Source organism: Enoplosus armatus, chromosome 14 (genome assembly GCF_043641665.1).
Source record: "Enoplosus armatus isolate fEnoArm2 chromosome 14, fEnoArm2.hap1, whole genome shotgun sequence".
Lineage (NCBI taxonomy): Eukaryota > Metazoa > Chordata > Actinopteri > Centrarchiformes > Enoplosidae > Enoplosus > Enoplosus armatus.
The window spans coordinates 3,747,994-3,774,393 of NC_092193.1; the positions used below are offsets into that span (position 1 = coordinate 3,747,994).

Genomic DNA, 26,400 nt, shown 5'->3' on the forward strand with positions numbered 1-26,400 from the left:
TCATTACATGCTGTAGCATAAGAATTGGAAATAAGAGTCCTGGCCTAGACCATGAAAACAGCCCCTGACCAAAAGTAAACAAAAGTATGGACAGAGGTTTCGACAGAGATTCGATGGAAACAAGTGGCCTTGGAGGTCCTGACCACAGTTCAGGAAGTGTTTTTAATCTAGCATGACAGTCAGACTGAAGGAATTCCCACTTTGACATTTTATAGACTAAACAAAATGGTTATGTTCTACTTTGTAAATAAACGCTTTTGTGCAATAGCAAATATGTTAATAAATCAAGACTTTGTGCATTTAAAACATTCGTAGATGTTAAGAGAACCCATTATTTCTGAGTCTTTTACTGTTATCGAGACCCAAAACCAAATAGCCCCAAGACAGCAAGTGTCTCTCTAACGGCATCACTCTCTCTCTCTTCACCAAACTAAATGTCAGTCGGGCACTGTGCCAGCTTTTTGGGGCAGCGGTTTACAAATGCCAAGACCATTACAACCCTGCCAGCTAATTAATTCCCCTGCTCTTGGTGTAGGGGCAGGAGTCATTACTCTGTGCAGTTGCTCGTTATGAAAATTTGGTTTGTAATTCTTTCTTAACGCCTGCAGAGCAGATAGTCCAATAATATGATAATAGCCATGTATTTATTTTTAATTGGCATAAGGTTAACGCAAATGCCACGTCAGATGATTTGGTTATTACACTGGATATCATTAAAAGTTCAGAATGGTTCTTTTGTATGTTAATCCAATACGTGGCTTCGCTGTTGTTCCTCGTCCTCAAATGTCGAAGTCGCGCGCTTTAATTATCACGACGCAACACTGCAACCTATTCAGGACTACTCTGTGGTATTTCAAAAATGCAGGTATTTGTGTGTCACAGATAACATGCACCTTTTCCTTCATTTATTGAAGAATATTCAGCTGTATATTGTGTGGTTACATTCTGAATTATCTTTTTTTGTGTACCCTACAAGATGTGAAGCTTTTCAATCTTGGAATATTGCAGTTTCCCAAACCATGTAATAACCCTTTCCCTTGTTGCAGGGAATGTGGTGTATATTATTGACGGAAAACTCAATGAATCCAGATTTGTTTGAGCCTTCAGTACCACAGAATGTTAAAAAGAAATTGAGCGAATGCTTTTCGAAGCCACTACACACTACAGTATGTGATCTAATACCATTTGTAACAGATAGGGCCGCCTCTCATTACAAGTGGAATTAGACTCAGTGTTTCCACCTATCTCAGATTTCTCTCGGAGGCAGAGCATATGCAAGAGCTGAGAAGTGTCAGTTATTTGCTGTTTCGTTTGTTAGTGTGTAATGGTTTTTCCATGTAGAATGCTCCGGGCAAGAAAGAGCTAAGGGAAATCAGGCAAAATGGTATACGAGAAACAAAACTCAGATAAAATTAAGGTAGGTAATCTGTGCATCCACAGAGCAGGAACTATCTTGGGATTGTCTGACAGTAATTCTTAAGTCAATGCATTAATTATTTTGTTCAGCGTTGGGTGTTTGACTCACTCCAACCAAGCGTACCTCCTCCCTAAGCACCTGAAAAGCACAAGCGTGCTTCTCGGTTGTATTTAAACACCAGCTGAGATGCACCGATATTGACGGGGAGATCCCACTGAGGATGTGGAAGACTGCGGCCGCTTCGGTGTTAAACAATGATCCAGTTAGCAGTGTTTCACCAAGCTGCTCTCAGCCTGCTCTCAGGTTCAGCCGGGAGCTTCGGCACCTCGCTGCACAGCGCCTATTGATTGGCCACAGCCCGAGGCTACGGTTAATCCAGCTGTGTTTGACTAGATGAATGGATTTCCTCCATGTGTTTAAATCTCTAACCGCTACCAAACAAACCACTGATGTTTGTGTGGGGAAATGTATGGTCATTTGAAGAGCAGATGAACATGCATATATGGTATATTATAATGTATTTGGCCTGAATCAGATAGTGTCATTGATTAGAAACATTCACAGCAATTTGAATAAAGTTTTGACTACCGTTGAATGCACCAGTGCTAAATTTTAGTTTCCCTTTAATAAAACTGAGGCGTTGGCCAATAATGATATATTTCAGTTTGATGGATCCCAAACAAATATAGATTCATACCATTCAATTCCAGACATCAGGTCATGACTATTGATAAAATGATTTTACTCTAGTTAAGAGATGTAATCTTAGTACAATACAATACAGCAGACGTCCGCCAGTGTGTTAAGAGGCAAGCATATGACCCAAAAGGTTAAAAGTTCAATCTATACAGCAGGCAGCGTGCTGTATATCATGTAATTTGTTCTAGTGAACTTCCCTTGACCTGGACACCCTCTCAGTACTACTATCATTTAAGTGGCATAGAAAAATGAGAGATTCTTAAAATTGTCCAGATTTATGTATACAGTATAATGTAATGGACCCTCTGTGTAGCTGGTTTGGACTTCTATGGATGATCAAAATCTTGCAGTATTTTCCTTGCATAGCAAGTGCTTCAGAACTGGCGAAAGCTACTTGTTGCCAATCATAAAACATTTCCAGATATCCAATGTTATCAATCCAAAAGCACTTTCAGCAGCCATTTTATCCCGTCGGACCTTCTCCTTTCATGTACTTCCTGCCTTTCACCGTGGTCTATCAGTTGTGTCAGCATTACCGCTAAGAGGAAGGTTTATTACACAGTGGGTACAATAGCACATAATGGACCATTGTTCTGGCTTGATGTGGTAGAAAGGTCACTCGTCAAACACATTTCTTCTACCATAATGTCCCATCCTGCCATTTCTATACCCTTTTATCTGCTGTCTCTCCCTCTCCTGCACTCTTTTTGTTCAACCTCTGACTCTTTTCCTACTTCTCTCGTTGCTATTTTTATCATTTACCCTTCACGCTAGTGTTTTCATGTCTCATCAAGGTTAGTCGTTCGAAAGAAAACAGGGTTTTCCTTACGTAAATATTTTGGGACTGAAAGGGTAATGATAAGGCCGAGTGTGGTTTTCCTTCCTGTCCCATTTCAATCAACGTAATTGTATTTGTACAATTGTACATTTTTGCAACATTGCTTTTTAAGTGCTTGTCGTGTTGACATAGATAGAGGCTTAGATTTTGTCTTAAAGGAATACTCAACACTCACTTCCTGTAGGCTTTAAAGGTGACTCTGCAAAGTTGAACATTTTGAAATGCTTGCTCTTTTGTGGAAGATGGCGGCTGTAGTCACCCTTGATTCACTCAAGTTACAATGGACTCCAGTGGTTACCCAGTTCCACCACAAAAGAAATATCTATAGAGCAGCATAATGCACTTCTCACTGTCCACATTTTAACTCAGTATGGTCTAAATACTAATTTTCCCCCTAAACTATGACAATGAAGCTTGCAATTGTCACTATCACAGTTAGCTGTTTACTTTTGCAGCAAGGAACTGTGTCTGTTTGTGTAGGTAGTAAATGACAAATGTCTAACCAGGCTAGTGATAAATGGAAGGTGTGAACAATCTAATTGTTTGGGACAGCAGAGAAGTGTGTGAGTACGATGCAGAAGTAGTTTGAGAATGGATGACAATAATGTAACCCTACAGGATGAGTGTTTGATACTTAAAACGTTAATTTTGGTTGAGTATACCTTTAAAATTGATTTATCTTAATAGTTTTGCTTGGTTTTGATCATTCTAATTAACTGTAAAGTCATTTCAACAGATCAACAGATTAATGGATACTGAAAATAATTGTCAGTTGCATCTCTGCACTTCAGCATATATACATATATATTTTAGATCTTCTTTTGACTCCACAAATGTAGGTTGCTGCCTTTGCCCTTTGTTCAATACTGAAACTCTTAAGAATTGAGAGATTGTGTTCTTTCTCACACACCACAACCGGCTCAAAGCTGCATCCTTCCTCACTCAGAGACTGGCCCCGTTGACCCGTCCAGTGCCTCGTTATGGGAAGGGGCTGCACAGAGAAGGCCAGGCGCTGGATTGGTATGTCTGGCCTTATCTTATCAGCCACTGCGCTTGTGTATACAATCAGTAGCTGCTCCCACTTCTTCTTCTGCTGCTGCTGCTGCTGCTGCTGCTTTCTCTGATGGAAAACAGTGTTTTTCCTCTGGGTTTAAAGATAGATTCCTCAAGGGCCCCGCTTCCTTCTGCGCTATTAGATAATTGCTGAGTCCACGAATAGTACAGACCCAGCTTGCAGGTCCACAAGCTTTCATCTGACATGGGTTAAGTTGTTGGACTAAAGATTGGTACTCCAGTCCAGATTCAATCGGGAGATGTTAAAGCCATCAAGTTCATTACCAGCCTCATTTTTAGTTGTGAATTATTTCCACCAATTTCTCCCTGTTTTTTCTTCATCCACATTTTGCACTTACCCTTCAATGGGGAGCCCCCCTTATTAGACTTATTGTTTCATTATGCACAGCATGCAAATTTTCTGGAGGAAGCGTTACAGATTTTAGCCTGCTGAGTGTTGAGTGAAGTTGCACCCCCTACCTCGTCACTACTGCGTCTGTCCCATTCGCTTTCCCACTGCCATTAAAAAGGGGCCTGGAGAAAAGAGAGCAGTATGATAATTGGTAGTTGTAAAGCTCTGATAATTGGCAAGGCTGTAATTACGGGGCTGCGCGATAGGTAGTCCCTCTGCTGTAGAAAACGGTGTTGCCAGTTATTCACAAGATAATGGCCTTAAGAGAAAGAGTGTATGTGTCATTTCTGTGTGTTTGAGTTGTTCTGTATGTGAGACAGAGAGGTGTCAGAGGTGTGTGTCTGTGTTTGAGAGACAGAAAGAGAAAAACACAGTAGCTATACATTAGCAGCACTCTGTGAATACAAAGTGCTTCCCTGGTATGAGGTGTTGTGGGGGCGAGAGACTGTTATGCGTTGTTTATGGTATTATTCAGTGGGGGGAAAAGCATAAATAATAGACTCCACATCTTCTCTCTCTTTTGTAATGGAAAGTTAAAAAGCCACAATAAACAATCACTTGCAGATGTTGCAGCTCGTCTGGTGTTTTGTTAATGTGACACCTGAGATTTACAGAGTCTCTCAGCTCCACACACTACAAGGCTTTAGGAGCATAAAGGTTTTACCTGACAAGGTAAACAAGGTTTCAGGTTCCCATGGAGCAGTTTTTGGAACCGCTTAAGAACACCAGTTTATCTGAGCTCAAATTGAACTCAAAAACCTGAAAGGCAAAGAATGATCATGTGTCATTTCCAATCTTAGAATATTAGCAAACAGCATTTTGGTTTAGATAAAAAAAAAATTCTATGATGGCTTATGTAATTTTATAATGTGATAGAAATATGTATGTTGTGATTTAGTATTTACAATTTCCCGGAAATTCAATAGAGAACCCATTTATTGATAAAATGGTCGGCTGGGATTGTCTGTCCTTGGTTCTCCAGTGAATTAAAGACCTGACAACAGGGCTGTAGTGGCCCAAAGCAACCAGGCTTGGACTTGAAAGGTCAGTTTGGCTAAGTAGCTAAGCTACCACATTACCAGCATCCTCAGTTACAGTACCTCTTGCCTTTTCTTTGGGCTTTAGTCTAATGTCACGTTGGTTCCTTGACTCTAGTAATTCAGGCTGAATTCAATAAATGAAACTTTTTCTGGCCAGAAAATATTTGTAAAGCTAAAATACAACACTGTCATATTATTTACAATGAAGGGACTCAACTCAGGGACTTAATTTGAACTTGATTGAACTTGATTCTATTGTGGTACTTGGTATATAAATACAAGAGTGACTAATGGACATATTTGGCATGGCATTATCCATTAAAACAACACCTAATAGCAATCTACAGAATGCAATATAGCACAAAAACAGCATAAGTTCTTTCCAAAAGCAGTCCCAGGCTATGGTACTGGTATGGTAATGGTACTTTTTCTGACCCACCGTTTTCTTTTGAGCCAGAAAACCATGATTTTTTTAGTATCAACAAGTCTATTACAATCTTCACCATCAGGATCCAGGCCAAGACCAGGGAGCTGAGGGAGCGTCAGGCCAGGGAACGGGACTACGCTGAAATCCTGGACATAAGCCGCACGCCGGAGAGGGCCTCTGAGGAGGAGCACCCGTACGCAGGCATCAACCCTCTGAACAGCTCTGTGGACAGTGGACACAGCCGGCCCCACAGCCCCCGAGACGATTACCCCCACATCCATCCACACCACCACCACCACCAGCACCAGCACTCAGATTCCATCTACACCCAAGTCAGCAAGGCCCGCAACGACAGGCCTCCATCTGCAGACAGGTAGGGGGGGGGGGGGGGTTTATGCATTTTTTCTATTTAAAAAAAAAAAAAAAAAAAACGTTTTCTTGTTCTTTTTTTTATTAAATCTTTTTAATTCTTACAGACTCCTCAGTTGCGGTCTGGTTCATATTTGTTTTTGGTCAAATAATATCCTTTATGTCCTCTGTTTTCCCTTGAAAAATGAGTTATTTACTTGCCAACACTCGGGAATTCTATTGGAGTCACAATCCCCCTCAGATTCCATTTCCGCCTAAGCCAGGTGACGGGCTGCCATTCATTGTTCGGCAACCTTTTTGAGAAAGCGCGACCCGGTCATGGTATTTCAGTAAAAGGTTTGTCCAGGCCTGATTCTGCCTCGCGTTCCCGGCTCTTGTAACTCTGAGGCAGCATTATTGCGCAGAGACAGCAGGCTGGCTATCACACCTGTAGGAGAAAATAATCACAGCAACAGAAGGCAGGCGGTAAATGTCAGCTCGCCGACTGCTAGACACAATGCACCATTCTCGGGGGGGATGTGGGATTACTCTGGGGAGGCAGTGAGTGAATGGAAACCTTTGAATATCCGTCTCTCTTTCTGTCTCCCTTGACCTTTCTACCTCTCTTTCTTTCTGTCTTTCGTTCTCGTTGATTTCACCTTGTTGCCACCTTTTCACTTTGTTGCACTTCCCCCGTTTCCCTGCCTTTCCGTGGAGGCAGAATTCCTCAGAGCTAGGAGCTACCAGCATTTCAGACCTCTATATCCATAATTGGCAACTGGCAGTCATTTTAAACTGGTCACCCTGGCCTAGCGTGGAGAACCTTTTTCTTCTGTGCATCTACTTTGTATTCATATACGGCAGCCAAGTGGCATTATGAAATTTATAACTCCAAAGTCCACTGCAGTGACAGCCAGCCAAATAAAAGCCAGAATGTACTGAACGCCTGCATCTTGTCAGCAGCAGCAGTTCTGTGCTGAGTTGCTTCCCGATCCTCCTTTCGATCAATGAACGGAGAGATTCGTAGCCCTAAGATGGTTTTGGGAAACTTGAAGCCAACCGAGGAAAGCCTGCAGCAAAGCAGAAACATAGGCAGTGCAGGCGAGTACATCCGCAGCTGAATGAATGGGTTTGTCTTAGTCGTGGTTTTCACGCATCCCCAGATGGCCCCAGCAGCCTGTGTGTACTTCAAGAGTGCTGTAGCTCGTAGTGATTCATAATTCATTATGCTGCTGTTGTCGCTGTCTTTTTTTTATTTTATATTTTTAATCCCTGATGTGGTCCTGTGTGGAGGTATGCAGATTCACAGCAGAAGATGATATACTAGTATGACAGATATGGAATCTTATTTTAATTAGGTGAGGGAATTCACTCAAGATTTAGATTCTGCTCATCATGATATTAAAGTTTTGTTGTAAGTTTTACGAGAAAGCTGCTACTCGAGCGGGCAGAAAATATTTCAATAGTATTCATTTAGTACAATTTCGTACTTGTTTGGTAGTTTAAATCGTTCATCAAGCAAAGATGTATTCACTAGTTCCCTGTCTGAAAAATACTGTGTATATTAGTCAAGTATTTAGCAGCTACAGCCCTAAAATAGATATCCACGCCCGCACAACTTCAGTAGTTCATTGCACTTCATTGCACTCCAGGCTTTGACTAACTGTTCCACTGGGCTTCAGGGACATAACTCTTTATTGCATTTCATTTTGTTACACCACAGAGAGATTGAGCTGAGGTAATATTGGTCTTTCCAATTAATATAATCAACAGGTCTCACTTTTGTTTGACTTTGGTGGGCTTGTGGGCTTTCTGCTCTGAGAAATAACGTTTTTTTTTATGTGATTATGGACACAGCCGTTATACTTTTAATACTGTATATCACCTCCCCATAGCTAACCGTGCTGCCGCAAACTTGAAACGCTTGCTCTTTTCAGGAGGCTTTGATTACAGCAATGTAGGTGCCAGGGACATAAACTCCTTAAAGATATTATGTTACATTCCCAGATCCCCAATCGTAAGAAAAATATAGCTCCTGAGAGAACCAGGAAGCGTGTTTCCTGTTTCCTGTCTGCCTCCTACTGAACAGGAAGTGAATTAGACCCTTCGATGCCAACCACAGGAGGGTGGGAGTCTCACCTGACAGCGGGTGTGTTTGTTATTATGGGATTCGAGTGGCAGCACGGACTGATATCGGAGCTTAAGCATTGTGGAGATTTAATCAAAGCAATAACATTGCTATAGAAACAGAGAGTGAAGGAAAATGTGATTTTGTTCCTACACTAACACTTCTCTTTTAAAATGGCAGGCATGCCATGATAAGTTAAAACGTAAACAGTTTTAGATTTTGTTTGAGGCAGCTTGCTGCTGTGTGCTGGATTTGCCTTTTGCACGATTCAAATCAGGAAATGACTAGCTGAGTCTGTAGTGGTTATTGAGCAGACTGATCTTTAATTCAGCATTTTATGATCATTTCATGCCACAAAGCCAGCATGATATGGCTTTCAAAGTGTCACAGATTTATATTTGTGTTTGTATAGCTCTTTTGTTGTCACAAGATTATGACTCAGAATCAAACTGTAAGGGTCAAAGCTTTGGGAGAGAGATGTGTAAGCTTCTGTATAATACATATAAATAATAATAATGACAATCTTTATTCACATAGCACCTTTCTTAACAAGGTTACACAAAATAACAGAAAACACAAAGTAAACACTAACAAATAATGAACAAATTAAAAATGCTTGCACACATTTGCATATCAGAATAAGACAATGAATCACTGTTACCACTACTCCTGCTGCTGCCACTAATGATAATAGGCATCAACATCGTCATCGTGATCTTCCTGAAGCATGTTATCCAAAACTGTGCTGGCCAAGAGGAAAGTCATCCTTTAACGCTGGCACTGTCACTTCCTTACGCCAAAAATCTTGTTCAGTGTCCAAATGATAATACCAGAATCGCACCGCCACTGTATTCCCTCAGTTCCTCCTGGGGCCATAAAACGTACAATTGCCGTCCAAGAGGAAACAGGAAAAAAAGACGCATTGCACGAGCAGCTGCATAAATATCCATTGGAATTCATTTTTAATTGCCTCTTTTTCCTTCAAACATAGCGCTGTCAGAAATTTCAATTTAACTGCAGAGGTTTAAAAACAAAAACAACTAAAGAGGCTAGAAGGATCTTCAGAAGCCTTTGGGAACAGTCTGCCGTTTCCTTTGCTTTAAGGAGCATAACCACGAGGACTGTAGGCTCAACCAGTCTGCTGCAACAAGCCTGAAACAACATTCATCTTTTTCGTTTCAAGTCTGCTCTGTAACATTTACTTTCAGGATTAGACATGTTTCTTAGATGCCTTTTTTTTTTATTTATATTCGAAGCTATTTTAACAAAACAGTACATTGGCAGTTGTACATGTTTTCACAGAAGCACTTGATGTTGTAGTTGTGTTACTCTGTGGTTTATTGTGGAGGTGGTACGGTGTGGTATCAGGTTGGGAACATTCTTTTTTTAAGAGTTTCAGTTTTGGCTCTCATAACCTTGCTGCAGGGACACTCGTGGTCTTTCTTTCTCCCTTCTCAACCTGCCAAGCAAAATATTGTCCGAAGCTTAGTGTTTTTATCTCCCCCAATGTTTTCCCACCATTACAGCTAAAAAAATATTTCTCACTGGGGTCCCGGAGTGTACCGTTGGCGTCTGGTAACATTTGTCACCATGTTATTTTTCCTAAATACCCAAAGAACTGTAAATTATGAAGTCACAGGAGATGATATCCAAAACATTTCTGTTTCTTTGGCGTTCACTGCAAATCAATAAGCTGAATTTACCTAAAACATATTGTAGAAGCAGTCAGCATGTTATTGCATTGTTTTATTAGCCCTCAACATTTGCTGCATCACACTCCATCCTTGTTGTGTGAGCGTAAGTGTGCAGAGAGCCAAGTGAATTAGCCACCATTGTTTTATTTCCCTCCCAACTACAAGGCAGCAGTGAATGCTGGGAAGGCTCTGAGGGATTTGGTGTGATTTGATTCTCCGCGTTTCCCGAGGAGGCAGCGCTCTTATTGAATCGGCTCCATTACATTTCATCTCCACCGGGGGAATAAGGGGCCTCAGAGGGAGCGAACGCGGTCGTGTTGTATCACAAACACACCAGAAACAGCAACGCAGACAAACAAACAGGCAGCAGTCGCCTTGCAGCTTTTCACAGGCTGATAAGGTGGTGTGTGTGTCTGTGTGTGTCTGTGTGTGTGTGTGTGTGTGTGTGTGTGTGTGTGTGTGTGTGTGTGCATTTGCACTTGACTTCATGTATCCTGTGTGCACACGTTGTTTAATAGGCTGGTGTTTGTGGCGTTCTTTGCTACGTTTCTCTTTGTTTGTTGGTTTTTTGTTCATATGCACATGTGTATTTGCTGGAAATGTGGAGGAGTAAGAGTGACAAGTCAAAGGTGTGTGTGTGTGTGTGTGTGTGTGTGTGTGTCACAGATAGAGTAGAGGCAGGTATGCAGCTGCACACAGTGAGTACAGAGCTCGTGTCATGTGTAAGATTCTGTTGATGGTGCTCGAAACAAGGGCTGGATTAAGTAGCAAGGTGGCTCCAGGGCAAAAATAAGATGTGGGCCCCTGCTGACAATTTTCTGTGGATTGTGTATGTATCCTGTTGCCTGAATACATGGCAGCTTCATTATTATTTGTCCCAGAAACTGACTAGTACTTGTACACTGAAGTGTTGCCTGTGCACGAGTTTGTGATCACCATATAAGCATGACATCAACTGAAATAATGACCTAATAAAAAGCTATACTTTGACGCAGTGCCTTGCTACAGGACATTGCCTCAAGATTAGGTAAACATCTGGAAGCCATCTCAAAGCTGCACGAATCAATATTTTCCATTTGTCAAATGGTTTGCTTGACGTGAGAATTTTAGGTTTCCTGCCACAGCTACAGCTACCTAGCAACTATCAGGTGAACAGTGGAGGATTTAGCAACCAAACCGAGCTTAAGACAGAGTATAAATGCATTGAACTTACATTCATCAGGTTGCCAAAAACCAACTCCAAATGAATGCTAATTTTTGTCTGCTAGATCTGTAAATAGGCACTTGTTTGCTAACATATTAGCAATAATATATCATCATATGTTTTCTGCTTGTTCCGTTTCCCCCCAAAACAAAAAAAGATTTTAAGGCCTTTATCATTTCACCATATTTTAGGCTTTACTGGTGCTTTTTGTGGGCCTCTGAGAGTATCCAAACTGCACACAAACACTACAGTTTAGTACAAAGACAGAGAGATTTAAAAGCCTGGAAAGCTTCAGCAAGCTTAAACATCATTTTGTTGGATTTACAAATCTAAGGCAAAACAGTAGGTGCCACTATTTTACATTGTATGATGGGACAATAACCACCACAGGGAAGAAGTCTATCCTGCTCGATATCCCCCATAATCCACTTATCTACAGACATCATCCGTGTTGTTTATTTCACTCTCATTCCCATGTTTCTGTAATCCCACACATCTGACCTTAAAGCGTTTCCTGATATGTTTATCTCCTCTGTTTTCACATTAAAAGGCGTTTGCCTTGTTTGATGATTGAACACATTATTACGTCATGTTCATGTTCAATTTCCTGTAGATCTAGACCAGCTATGTCTAAAGTGTTGCCATGCAAAATGTTGTTGAATCTACAGAATCAGCTTTCAAATTTTCTCCATTTAGACAGAGTTGAAAACTAAGATTTATTTTCATTTTCTACGTGACTCAAAGTCGAACAAATTCAATTTCAAAGCCAAGTACATAGAGTGAACTATTCAGCTGGAAAACTGTGTGGAAAAGTGGTTTGCTTGTTCTCTGCTGTCTGCTATTTTCTGCCAGACTAACCTGGAGTTGGAAGAACTCGCAGCTGTGACTTTTCCCCTCTTCACAACCGTTAAAGACCTGAGAAAAATCAAGCTCTGTCACATCTTTCTGCACCTCAGCTGCTCTACTATCTGGCTCATAATGTGTGAATAGACCAACAGACAAGATGTTGGCTTTCGCTGCTGTGCGGAATATGAATGTGTGTTCTCACCACTCACTGAGCAGAACAGGATGTCTTACTACAGCTTTGGGGAACATCTCTGCTTTAGGGTCATCAGGACTGCCTGGAATTGTCACTCTGAATGCTGATCCAAAGTCTGGTGATGAGAACAGGGACAGTATTTTGATCAGCTGCCACCGTATTTGGCCTCCGGTTAAATACATGTACATAACACAGACATACATGAACATTTGCACCTGAGAAAACTCATCTCATCAGCAGAAGATTGCTGAGAAGATCCACAAGCTAATCTGCAGCCTTTGAAGCGAACTACATCTGCAACTGTTGCTGTTCTGTCCTGCCTTCAGGTTTGAATCCCATTGAGAGCCATTAGACATGGAAAGAATTAGTAAAAGACGAAGTCATGATGAAAATCTGAGATCCATGTCTAAAGAGTGTGGTTTAAGAATCTGTGGACATGGCCAGATTAAAATGTCACGAGGCCCCTGGGCAAACATTTCTTGTTGGATCCCTTTCGACACCCCACCAAACAAGAGTGGCAAAAATGGCAGTTTTATTATATTTCGCCTGCAGAAAAAAAAAAAACATTTGTAAAAAAAAACTGACACGGTGCTGCTTTACAAGACAGGGCCACAGCAATAGTTAATAATGCAGGACCTGCCTTTGTTGATCTTCCTGTCAAATTTGCATTTAGTGAAACTACCATAAAACCAATTCACGTGCAGTGATCCTGGGGGTTTTGGAGTAGTTGCTGACTTTGCCATGTTGGAAATCCAGCCTTGTCTGTGTTCTCTATAAGATGCTAAACACATCTCAGTTTATGAGTTCAGGCCTCCAAATGCGGAGGATGGAGAAGCATCAGTGATCATGAGTTTCATGGTGTCTGATGAGGCAGACAAACTGATTCCTGTTGATGTGTGAAATGCAGTGCTGCAGATGTTCATTCTGCGCTTAAAAGGATGCGTTCAACTGCTCGTGTGCTGACATTAAATTCCGATCATATATATGGTTTGGGGAAACAAGGACAGGTATTGTTTTTGACGCTACATGTAGGTCACATAATTCACTCTGCAGAGTAACTCAAACAGTATGACATCTGTTTCTGTTCTACAGCATGAACAGTACATCCAACTTGAGATCAAGTTCAGTTCTTTCTCTGTAAAAACTACGACTCTAGCAAGACAGCTTTATAACATAGAACAGTTAGGGAAGCTATATTTCACCGTGGAAACACATTACCTCAACTTTTGTTTTCAGGACATCTTTCAAATCTTATTTTTCACTTTTTTGGCTTAATTTCCGTTGTTTTGCAAGTCTACTGCTCTAGCTTCAACTTTGCCGTATGCAGTTCTACCTTTAACCCGATCTTGTGGTTTTACAGTTGCTGATCTGCAGAATACAAAGCGCTTGAAATGACGGTGGATTCTATCACTGTTGCTCGCCCCTGCTGTTTTGCCCGCCAGAGATCCATTAGAAATAATTTAAAATGGCTGACACCGTCATTTAATCAACATGTCGTATACAAATGATTATGCATACGTGTAGAGCGTGAGATAGGTTATATTAAAGTTAGGATCTGTCCGCCGCCATCTGCTCCTATATGGTGGAATCAGTTATATATGAGGAGAGACAGGCCAGTCGTCTTCCATTCCTAATCCCTGGATCAAGGCCAAGAGCTACAGTGGGAGATATGTTCTGCCCCAGGGAATCCTTTATGGATGTGGGAGAGGACGGCTCAGTGGGTTTTTAGGGGTCGTTTGGGTGTTCCTGGGTTGGAAGGAGAGCAGGCGGGTGAAGACTTTATTTCCACAGTGCTTTAGATCGCTATTGGAAAAAACAGAATCATTCAGGTTTTTATACAGATTGGTCCGCTAGTTATTTAGGTTACTGTTATCCTGTCTTCCACAGCTTGTTTGTCTCCTCTGCTTGTAGAGGGGGATGAAAACCCAAGCAAACTTACTCTAAGTTGCTTTTATATAAAGCAGCCTGGGAACAAAACCAAGCTCACTGTTTTGACTATTTGAGTTTCTTCAAAATCTCTAAGGGCTTGTTAATTACGATCGTAAAGATGGAGTTGTTTTAAATCACTTTGAAAACAAGGTGGGCTTGGCCCTGTTAGAATCCATGGAGGACCTGTAAATCAAACGTATATATACAGTTGGCTCTTACTCGCAATGTTCAGCACTATGCAGGTGTAGGTGGTTAGAAATATTAATTTAACCATTTATTTGAAATTGAAAAAAGGCTAAATGTTGTACAGGAAGTCTAGAGAAGTATGACTATAAAGTACTTCAATCCTTCTTCACAAATCCTAATTGTCATTTACGTATTTTGGAAAAGGAAAATCAAGAATGAACATCAGATATGCAGTCAGTCCAAACATTCAAGACCAACAAATCTGTACAAATACTTCTGGAAATTAATTCATTCATTCATTTTTTTGTACATTCTTCCCTATTTTTCTGGACCACGAATCGGTGAAGCATGTTATTGGTGTTTCCACTTTGTTGAGACAGATTAGTTCTCATATTGATACAACAAACACTGAATAATCCTCGAGACCCAAAGCAACTCAAAGGGGAATTCCACGACAGCGCAGTCTTGTTGTCATCAAAGCATGCTAAAAGCATTTTAAACATTCATGTTTCCTGCACCTTCAGTAAGAATCTTGAATTATAAACCAAATGTTGATATTTGCCAGAGCACTCTAAAGCTAGATTTCAACCATCTTAATCAACTGAGCTTAGTGATGTCATGTAAGCCAAATTCAAACCAGGTCCAGATTAAGTAAAATAACGGGACATTTCTAAAAGCCCACTGCTGGAGAATGAAATAACAGAATTCCCCTTTAAGTGCATTATTGATGTCTTCATATTAACAACGAGGATTATGTCTCACATGTATGTAATGGGTATTCAAGCTGGAGACTACAACATTTTAATAGCAGACCACCTGCTGTGATCGCACTAAATATTGCCTCCCTCTGAGCCCCAATCAGAAGCCGAATTAAGTGTTTGATCAGAGCTAAATGAACATGTTATTATTATTGGAGTGATGTTCAGCATTCACAATTTTACAGTCGAGGGGAAAAAAGAAAACGTATTCTTAATATTTTCCCCTCAGTCGTATGTTCATAAAGTCTTTAATGTGCTACCTTTGAACTTTACTACCTGACCTCATGTCAATTCTAATTGCCCCTTTGGTTTCGGGGAGGTTAGAAATAAAACCCTGCCTAGTGTCGTGTTTATAGTATAGGTATTGTTTTTAATTAAAATGTCCATTTAATGAGTGCAATGAACCACAGAGGTCATAAGGGGCTCCCACAATCCATTAGATGTGTTAAAGAGTATTGCAGTGCTTAGAAAACGTCTTAAAACCTGTCAATTAAATCTGCGTCTACAAAGCGTTCACGGGAGTAGCTGTCCTACATTTCCTATAGAGATGGCTCTGATTCTTGTTCAGCATGACGTCAGTAGTTTGTGTGATCAACAGTAATCTAAAGTTTCATAAAACGTCCCTTTTTATTCCAGAGAAATTTGTTCTACGGTGGATTTTTTTTCCATTTGGCAGCAACCACAGCAAAATATATCATAGTCATTATAATTGAAGATACGCTAAACAACCACCAAAACCAAAACATCTGAATTACTGAGACTCTTGGTTCTCATAGAGATGTACGTTTTTTCTTCATTTCTGGGGACTGTAACTTTATCTGAATCCTTTCCGTTTGTGAGTAATGTGGCTCGCAAGGCCGCAGACACAGGGGAAAGCCCCGGGGAACACTGGAAGGTATTAGACTGAACAACAGAAAGCAAGGAGTGATTAGTGGGGAAACTGTAGCACACACACACACACACACACACACACAAACAGTGGGAGATTAGGAGAGAAGAGCGTGTCAGCAGCTTCCAAATGATGGAAACAAGAATGTATTGTTAGTATGTCACAGTAACATTTTCTAGGGTCATGTTTCTGTGTGTGTGTGTGTGTGGTCAGGGACAGTCGGAGGGCCATCTCCACACAGTATTGACCATGTTTGATGGTGTGATGATGTCATTCTCTCCTGTTTGGAGCCAGACTGACTGTCCATCTGAAGACCCTCAGGGTGGACTTCTCTTCAAATGTCACACACAGGAAATAAAGTAATGCTACATGCAGTACACGACAACTGCAAAGCAGGAATAAAGATTAAAACAAACTAGCTAGAAAAAAATAATAACAGAGAGAGAACTAGTCATATCCTACAAAAAGCTGTTAGAACCGCAATAATCTCAATGACTCTCCTCATAAACTGTGTCACTTTCTGCTCTGTTCGATTTAAAGACGCCCACCCCAGGGATGAGTATTGCTCACATAACTTCTTTGGCTCCCATATCATAGAGCACACAGTCGTGTGCTGCCTGGTCAGCCTCGTTGAAGTATGCGTTAGTTCAATACCATAATGAAGTATTTTCCTCACCAACCTTTAAAAAAAAATCTGGAAAACTCAGACTTTTACTAGTCTGGACAATTATTCATTATGATTAGCTTCTCTCTGTGTAATTATTTTCTTGCAAAGTTTCTCATATTGAGTTCTCATATAGTGATTGACACGTCTAAAATTACATACGTTTTCTGAAAGTTGTAGTTTTTGATCTCAAACAAACGCATGAAATGATGATTATGGCAGTATTCATTTTGTCCATATCACTTACTTTTTACTTTCACACATAGTTCTCAAATGTTAAATTGTGTGTAAACACGAGAATGAACAATAAAAGCAAAGAGATTACAGTCTAGTTTTATACAACATATATATTATGTAAAATCTGATGAGGCATTCATGCCAACTTTGTTTTTGAAACTTGGTGTTCTACTGCTGATGAAGGAAGAAGAATGTTTTTTTCATTTACAGTTTCTTCAAGCCAGACCAAAGATTCAAACTGTCAACAACCTTCAGTTGTACTTTTAAAAACTCAGGTCCTCAGTGACAAAAGAGCAGGAAGCAGCGCCGCCATTAATGTCACAAACGTCTCAGTGGAATCCACTTAAGGTATTTAATATTCATCAGATCAAAGAATTTGCAACATTCTTACTAAAAGAGCTTAAATGCAGTATGTTGCACATTAGTGTGGCGGTAATGGTGCAGGGCTCGCGTGACGTATTCTGCTTTATCTCCCGCTGGGAATGGGATTCAGTCTGTCACAGTGGGAGGGGGGAGACAGGGGAGGCGGGGGTGTGAGTGGGGAACTCTTGGCATTTGGGTTTAAGCACAAAAGCAGCGTGCGGGGCTAAGAGCTCAGTCTGACCCTAAAAGGCTGTTGACCCACATTTGGTGTCATGGATGGCACTTTACATCACTCAGCTGTCCGACTGGACTCCCCTGTGTATGTGTGTGTGTGTGTGTGTGTGTGTGTGTTTGACTTGCATGTATTATGTATGTAGTGTATTGTGCAGTAGTGTCTGAACTCACTAAGAGCAACACATTTTTGTTTTATTTTTTTTGTATTTTTGAGTCCACAGTCGACAATCCAAAAACGCAATAATTTTGACAATCGATATAAAGTTTAAGTTTAAGTTAATTTACGAGCAAAACTGGCCGAGATTTCACTTTCAGACGTGAGGATTTGTTGCTTTTCTCTTTTTTTGCGTCGTCGTAAATTGAATGTCTTTGGCTTTTGGACTGTTGCTTCGACAAAACAAACAAAGATGTTTGTGGGTTGTTTTTGATGGTCATTTTTAATATTTTCAAAAAAAAACATTTTAAAGACTAAAGTCGAATAATCAGGAGGTTAATCAGGAGTGAAAATGATGTGTTTATGTGAACTTAATGTTTTTTTCTAATGTCCACCATTACATTCCCCTGAGAGACAGATACCCCCGACCCCCACTCGTCTTAAACTGGGCCATACTCAGAAATATTTGTCAGAAAACAAGCGATTATATATAATCTAATAAGCGCTTTGATTTAAGACTTTAGGACCCCAACTCTGAATAATGGCATCACACACATAAACATATGAGTGGAGAGGTCTGGTGCTGATAAAAGAAGGATGGATAGAGTGAGTTTGATGATGACAGGTAGGTCAAACTAGAGACTAGGTCACTTGTCTGAGTGTCTAGCTAGAATGACAGTAAAGTTGTGTGTTTTCGTACCCGTGTTTGTGTATATTATTGCGGGTGCAGATGAAATGTGGCTCTACCTGGAATGTCCCAATTTTTTAGGCTTAAATCACAGCACGATGACCCACAGACCCTGAGAGCCTGCTGGTTCTTATTAGAGCCGGCTGTTCCCTGTTAAACCTCCTTCCCCTACCTCTAAACCCGTGAATGGCTCGTGTCAGTCAGTCACTCAGTCGCTGAACTCAAACACGCCGCGGCCTCCATTGTGGCAGATTTATAGCTGGGGGTCGACTTTCAGGTGGCTCAGGGATGGATTTCACATTTTCCTTTTCACGAGTCCTTTACAACGTGATGACCTTATTACAAATATCAAACACAGACACACATTTACAACAATGTTCCAGGAGAGCGTAAGTGGGGACTTTGGTTGTAATCTATGGGAGGCAACAGAGAGACTTGTTTGACGATGCATATGAAACGGTTGAGTCATTAGGGATGCGGCGGAAGACTTTGCCGGGAGTTGCAGCGTGTTGCAACATCCTCTCTGAAATGTTCACGCTCCTGTTCCTCCTCACTCTGCAACAGTGCATATTAATGTATTTATGCACTTCATGTTCCTGCTCCCCTCCCCAGCGTCAAACATTGTCTTTCTTGTCGCTCCTCCTTTTCTTACAAAATACCTGGAGCGGGGCGGGGGTGAAAAGGTGAAGACGCTCAAACTTCATGATCTCGGCACTCTGCGCCATTATTTACGCCGTAGACGAAGACACAAGCCTCCAGAGTCCCCTTACGTACCGCTGCAGTGCCGTAGAAGACGCATCACTTCTCAACTCCACGATTATTGGATCAGAGTCTGCAGGAAAGACAGGGGAAATGAGAAAACACACACACGCACATGACAGACCACAGGGCAGCTGGGGAAACTTTTTCATCACACCGTCGGAAGCACAGAGTCCGCTTTGAAATAAAGATATTTACGATTGTCCTCCCTTTGGAAAAAGCGAGCCTTGCTGGGTTTTGATTAGCTGTGATTGTGCTCTGCGTCTCTCTTCTTCTGCTGCAGCTCATTACCAGAAAACACACATTCATCTCTTCGATCTTCTCTGTATTTTTCCCAGCACGTCCGCAGCTCTTGCATCCCTCCTTTCGACAACAAGGCGCGTTCTTACGCCACATAAAAATTACATCAGGGCCCTCATCTTTAAATAGCCTGTGACATTTATTGATGGGTGCGTTCTCTGCGAGGGTTTCGGCGCCGGGCCTATTAAAGCAATTGAATCCTCGGCTTTTTGTCTCTGAAGTGTTGTGAGAATCACTGCGCTGTCCAGGCTCTGGTTAATCATTAGTGATAGCAAAGCGTTCTGTAGGAAAAGCACTGCTTTTATGGCAGCAGCAGGCGCAGCATGGGGTGTCTGTGATGCAGCTCATAGATACATCTCTGGTGTTGTTAGAAAGAGGGTGAGATTTTGATGCAGCAGGCAAAGTGTTTGGTATTTGTGTGTTGTGTGTGCCCTTAACTCCCCTGGGGTATTAAATATAGCACTGGTGATTAGGAATCCTCTTTTGTGTGATGTACGTTTGCAGCCATTAATGCTCCGTGTCGTGTTGCTCCCTCTCATAATGTTGCTCTGGATGTGAACTTCTATAAAGGCTTTTGGCCCGTGTTCCTTTTTTCCGATGCTTAGATGTGATGCTCGCCTGAAGGCTTTTTCTCATGTGATGCACAGCAACAGCTACCGAACAAAACAGCAGAGCAACAGAGCCCTTTACTGGGAATCACGCACCATGTGAACTTGTGGATTGTTGTGGTTAGCCTCAGGGGGATGTGAGCTTTTATGCTTTGATGATTGCCTGGCCAGAACAATTTAAAACTGTGAATCGCGCAGCCTCAGTCGTCATTTCTCCAACACAGAATTTTCATCAGATAGTGTGACTGTGACACAGCCTGTGTGTGGAAATGTTGTTGCGTGTGTGTGTGTGTGTGTGTGTGTGTGTGCGCACATAATGTAAGAGGGATGAACTGGTCTTTGATGGATGGGCTCGACTGTCGGGATGTTGTGGTCTTGGCTTGGTGATAAAGAGATCAGATCTTTTGTAGTCAGTATAAGTTGCTTATAGTTGCTATAATCTGCTAAATGCTGAAAAAAACGAATGTGGCCTTCACATAGAAGATCTAAATCTCCACTACATGACTGGATATTTTTAATTCTGATAATTCAAATAGGGTTGGGCAACATGACAATATACATAGAACACATAACTGCTGTTTCTAACAATAATGCCTCTGGTTCCATCAGGCCAACACATAACTCACTTCTCTATGACAGTATTGGATTGCTGAAGTATGTTTATGTTTTGTTTTTTTCATTAAATTCCATTTATTAGCCCAAAACAGACACTAATAATGACAGAAGACGCAGCGGCAAGAAGTCAGTTTATTCAAAGACAACAAGACAAAATGTTATGGACCGTTTGGCCTTCATCAGTGTTTCACTTATGCAGCACAAGTGCCACTTCAGTAGCAAACACGTAGGTAAACCCATTTAGGATAAGTGGCATTGTACCTAGCAAGGCCAAGGGCAAAGAGCTACTGTACCACTCAAGCAAACACAGACACACCCATGTCATCTATACTTAGATTAACCGTTATGCATCAATAGTTTCTTAATTGAATTTCCAGTAAATGTGCTACGTCACAATACAGTATATACAAGTACTGTGATATAAAATGGAAAGGAATTTATTCATATCACTCATCCCTCATTGGTCAAATACTGACTCAAATCCTGGCACCTCAGTTGTGTCCCCACTGTGTCTTTGTTTAAATCTGACATGGGGCTTTTATTGTTCTTCATCCTATTAGATGTCTTTACGCTTCTCTAGGAGGTACAGTACAGTCGCCAAAAGCAGATTTTTCACAAGCTGTGTATGTTGGACGTGTAGTATGTACTGTTTGGACTCATCACGTGAAACTATTTGGTCATTTCTTGTCTTGATATGAAATATATCAGTTAGCAAACATAACGGTTTATCTAGAATAGAGACCAAAAGCATTTCCAAAATAACCTTTTGGCCCGTATCTGCCACTGAATAAGATTGTGTGTGTGTGTGTGTGTGTGTTTTCTGTGTATTTTCAGTCTGAGATGCTGATTTGATAACTGCAGCTGCATGAGTAGATGCCACTAGATGTGTGCGGCTGTGTGTGATTGCAGGAAATGGAGATCAGGCCTCCCAGGCTCATTTCTCCTCCCAGCACGCTCCCCACAGTGCTGAGGCCCAGGTTTCCCACATGGAGGGCAGAGAATAGAGGGAGTCCCTCTAAAGCTGTCAGCAGAGCTCAGCCAGCAGGAGCTGCAGTGTGCATCACAACGACTGGTTTTTATTTAGTGCAGGGAGGCAGAGATGCCAGGAGGGAGGTAGAAAGGAGAACGTTTGGGGTGGTTGAGAGAGGAAGGGCGGGAAAGCTAGAAAGAAGGAACAGTGGAAAATGGAGAAAACCAAGGCATTGAGAAGAGCAGAGGGTGGGGCAACACATTGTTCATCTAACTTACCTCTATGTTGACAATATAATCATCTAATCATAAACTGTTCCCAATAAACGTTTAATTAAAGAATTCAGATTAACGCTGTCTTTACATTTGAACCTTTTTCTCAGCTTGAAGTTTTACAAACCTTTCGACTTCTGAAACTCATTTGATTGTCACCACATGAGGATTTATGTGCAGAGCAGATATGGTTGTTCTTGTAGTAACTGTATTGCCAGGGAGATGCAGAACACTTTTTTTTTTTACTCAGCATTTTAGTGCATCTCCAGTGGATACCCCAACACAAAGGCCGATTTTTTAATTTGGCGGGATTGCATGCAGAATAAGACGACTGGTTGCCAATGAGATAAATCACAAGGTTTTTTTTCTGCTGTTCTGAATTGAATTTGGCCCCTGTTGTTTGCAGCCCCCACCCTTCCCTCTCCGCTTTAATAAGTGTAACTGCATTTGGGATTAAGAGACCCCCTGTTTCAACGACTTCAGTGTAATTATCCCCCGCCCCCTTCCCCACACACACTCACATACACACAGCTCCAAAAGTTGTTTTCTTTATTTAATTAAATGCAGTGATTTAACTGTGGTAGAGAAAGAAAAAAACTCATTAAACTAATTAGGATTGCCACAGAAGACTCTCCAAGCTCTTTTTAGACTTCGTTCTGAGGATTGTAGCAAAGTGTGTATCTGCGTGTTTGGATCTTTTATTTCAACGCTCTGTATTTCAATGGCGATATCTACGATCTATCGCCCTTTTGTGGCAGCGTTGAAATGACTTAGCGGTGCCGTGAATGAGGCCAACAGCTGCTGGGCGGAGATTTGCCAGAGCAATAACTGTCGGAACAAAACCTAATCACTCCTTTTGGCCCTCATTTGCTTATGCAAATTTGCCATTGTGAGGAAGTATATTAATAGTTCAGCACACTGACACAGGAGGCATGTTTTCGTCATGGAGTTGGCGTTGCAGCTTTGAGACAAGGCATGGAGAAAGTGTGTGAGCTGTGAACTCGGAGTCTCTGTGCTCTTATTCTTTTCATGTTTCCAGAAAGAATCAAGTTTACAGGTTGTTCAGTCTAGATTTGTAGCATGTCATGCTGCACACCCTCTCTTCCTGTTGTTCATGGTTTGAGCTTTAAGACATTTAAGTTTGCATTGAACAAAGCTGACTCACGTCGCAAAGAAAGAATGACTGTGTCAAAGGCTGTGTGGTTGGGTTGTGATGTTTTTTTTTATCTTGGCCTGACCGCCGAAAACTAACACTAAGTTGAAGTGTGTTTACAACGTAGACAGACAGAGAGGGAGATGACCAGAGAGACAGAAATATCCTTTTCAATCCAATTCATTTAATCCTCATTCACTCTTCTTTGTTCTCCTATAAACAAGAATCTAGTTGCATTATTTCTCCTGTCAACATTTAATCACTGCGTGATGACAGGGGAGGCTCTGCCATCTCTTTGATGGATAATCGGACTCTTAAATCACCTTAAATCACACACATTAAGGAAACATTCTAGATTAAAGGGATCTCAATTAGTCCTCATTACCTGATGTTTTCAAGACGTCAGGCCACCACCTCCCCTCTTTCTTCACGTATCCTGTTCCATATCCTGTCCACTTCAGGAGTTTTGACAAGAACCAGACATCTGCGAGCGGTGGCCCTCTGCCCCTTGACTGACCACCGGTGTCAAAACTGCTGCCTCGTAGTTCTCGCAGATGGAGGGGGAGGAAAAGGAGGAGGATGTGAGGGTAAAGGAGATGGAAGAGAGGTTGTCTCGTGTTTTGTTTTTTTTATTCCAAACAGCCTCCAGAGACATTAAGGGAGGAAGAGAGTGATAGTTTAGTGGAGGAGAAGGAAGCAGTTATGAAGCGTTGACAGCTTTCTTGCTTGGCAGTGAAGGAGGGAAAGTTTTCCACTCGCTGTGGATGAGCCATGTCGTGTTGTCTTCTTAATATATTTTCCTCTTCTGTGTGTTTTTATACATGGGGTTCTCCATTCTTTGAATCAATCTCTCTCAACTTTGCTAGGTAATTAACTAGATAGAAAAGTAAAGTTTCAACTTTTTGAGACTTGTTAAGTAGTAGTAGTTGATGAGTAGATGAGTAGTTTCTCGTCTTCGGGCCTTTAAAAGTTTTCCGATAAGCAATCTGAAGAATCACTGGGGACCAATCATCAGCCAGGTTGGGGACCGCAGCTCTACTAGTCATACCAGGTCATTTTATTCTAGTGCCTTAGTGGAATATGAAAGAGTAGTGGCGTAGTGGACCAGCCAGACCTGTGCGAGACCTATTGATCCTCGCCAATAGATTCGCTGCTACCCCTTCCCCCTTTCCCTTAGGCCCTTTAGCACAAATAATGACTAATCAATATGCACTGGAGTCCCCGTGAATGTCCTTTTAACACTTGATTTATGTCACGGCAACACGGCAGTGCACTCACTCTCGTACTCACTCCGCTTACCAGCCAATCAATTTAACCAATCACAGCGAGGACCCCCTTATTTGCGGGTTAAAGAAGTCTTTTTAATTTTTAATTTAATTTTTAATTTGACAGCATAGATCAGCGTGACCTCAGCGACGTGCCGCGATTGGGTGAGATTATGAAACAGTGGCGGCGGTTTAGTCTCACGTCTGAAGCTTTATCGACGATGTATTTGGAGTGCGTTATGTAGATTTGTATTGATTGCCGATTCTGCTACCCCGCTGTTCATCGCTCACTGTCTGTGGACGTGTCCTAATGGCAGGAGATCACTGCATCAAGAAGGGATTTTTCTCCGCTTTTTCAAGTGTCACTTTGATCATGGGATGTTTGAGGTTTTAGCCATCTATGGTCTTTATCCAAAGGTCCAGTGTCTTACTCAAGGACACAAAGAAGGCTGCCACTAATTTTTTAGTCAGTAAAATGTCAGAAAATAGTGAAAAACGCCCATCACAATATTCCAGACTCCACAATGACTCCTTCAAATTCCTTGTTTTGTTCAGCCAACAGCCCAAATCCCGATAGTATTTAATTTATTATAATTTTAAAACAGAGTAAAGCAGCAAATCCTCACGTTTGAAAAGCTTGAATGAGTGAATCTTTGTAATGTTTGCTTAAGGAATAACTTGAACAGTTGTTTCTTACTGATAAGAGATTAGAGGAACAGCATATCTGCTAGCCTGTGTATTTCTCTTTAGATATACATGTGCTTGTGTGGATGAGAAAGAATGTGGGGTAAACGATCTGTCCCACGAGGGGCGCTCCAGTGGCAGCAAAGCCCACTCTCAGCTCACTGAGGTTGGGGAGGGCTGCCCTGACCTTCCCCTCCCTGTGGATCTGATTTCCGTAACCGTATTCAGGAAGTAGTGATGACAACCACACGCACAGAAACCATCTCTCTCTCTCTCTCTCTCTCTCTCAATTGCCTTTTTCATCGCCGTTTGACTCAACAGTTGTGCCGTCTGAGGAAATCAAGAGTTTCCAGGGTTATATTCTGTCCTCCCCAATCAGTCTTCAGCCACAGGAGTAGTTTGTCATTGTCAGGGAAATATAGGTATGATTTTTACACTCTAGATTGCTGCGTGTTTGGATCTTTTACTGGTCTAGACTTGTTTTTGAGCCTGTAAGTCAGTGTTTTATTGTTTCAAAAACAATTTTCTAAAGTGGAAGTGATTTTTTTTTTGTTAAATAACTCAAATTTACAGTTATTCCCCATTAAATCATAAAAACTCAAAAACATTATTGTCAGGGTCTCCCAAATGAAGAAAAGACTGAAAAAGCCGAAAGCTAAAAGGCTGAAAATGAGAAATGATCTCCTGCTGTTATTTCCATATTTTGAACCAGAATGTGTTACAAACTTCTGGCATACCCACCTGAGACACATCCTCCTCTTGCTCACTAGCATGTCCAATTATAGGTCTCTTACTTAAAGTCCACATTGTACCATTAAGTGACAAGTAATCCTCAACAAAAGGAAGCTCATGAATTTTTAGTAGGCATTTCCGTATATTAACATTTAATGCCATATGTATTACATCCAGATTTTGTGTGCTAATCCCTCTAAAAACAGTAGATTTGGCTGTGAATCTTCCATCACTAACACTAATCCAGAGACATAGATTCTATTACCCTTATCATGTTCCCCGAGTTATTTTAAGGGGGCAATTGTGTCACTCTTGCTTTTAAAAATAAAACACATGTTGGAATTAACTAACCCTTGTATCCTGTCAAATCTTGTGGATTTTCACGCTCCGTGGACCTTGAAAACCCAGCGATCGCACACTCACAGAAGAAGGTATGACAAGTGGTATTTATATGTTAATAGCTAGTTTATTCTTTAGTGTGCTACAAGCGGTTCTCTCTGCAGATCAAACAGTATATTTGCAAATAATTCCAAGATGGTTTGTTTCTCTTGGTTGGGACGACCAGAAGAGTGGATTCTAGCACTTCAAGGCAATGCACATAAATCAGGAACATGGTTAATCATAGACAAGGGTACTAGATT

At 41.3% G+C, this 26,400-nt stretch overlaps 1 protein-coding gene across 4 annotated transcripts in view; it reads left to right on the forward strand.

Annotated features, from left to right (window-relative positions):
- pard3ab (par-3 family cell polarity regulator alpha, b) overlaps positions 1-26,400 on the forward strand; it is a 208,257-nt gene that overhangs the window by 154,883 nt on the left and 26,974 nt on the right. For all 4 annotated transcript variants that reach the window (XM_070919593.1, XM_070919592.1, XM_070919594.1 and 1 more), the window contains one exon: positions 5,969-6,259. In XM_070919593.1, coding sequence (XP_070775694.1) covers positions 5,969-6,259 — 291 coding nt within the window. The remainder of the gene's footprint in view (positions 1-5,968; positions 6,260-26,400) is intronic.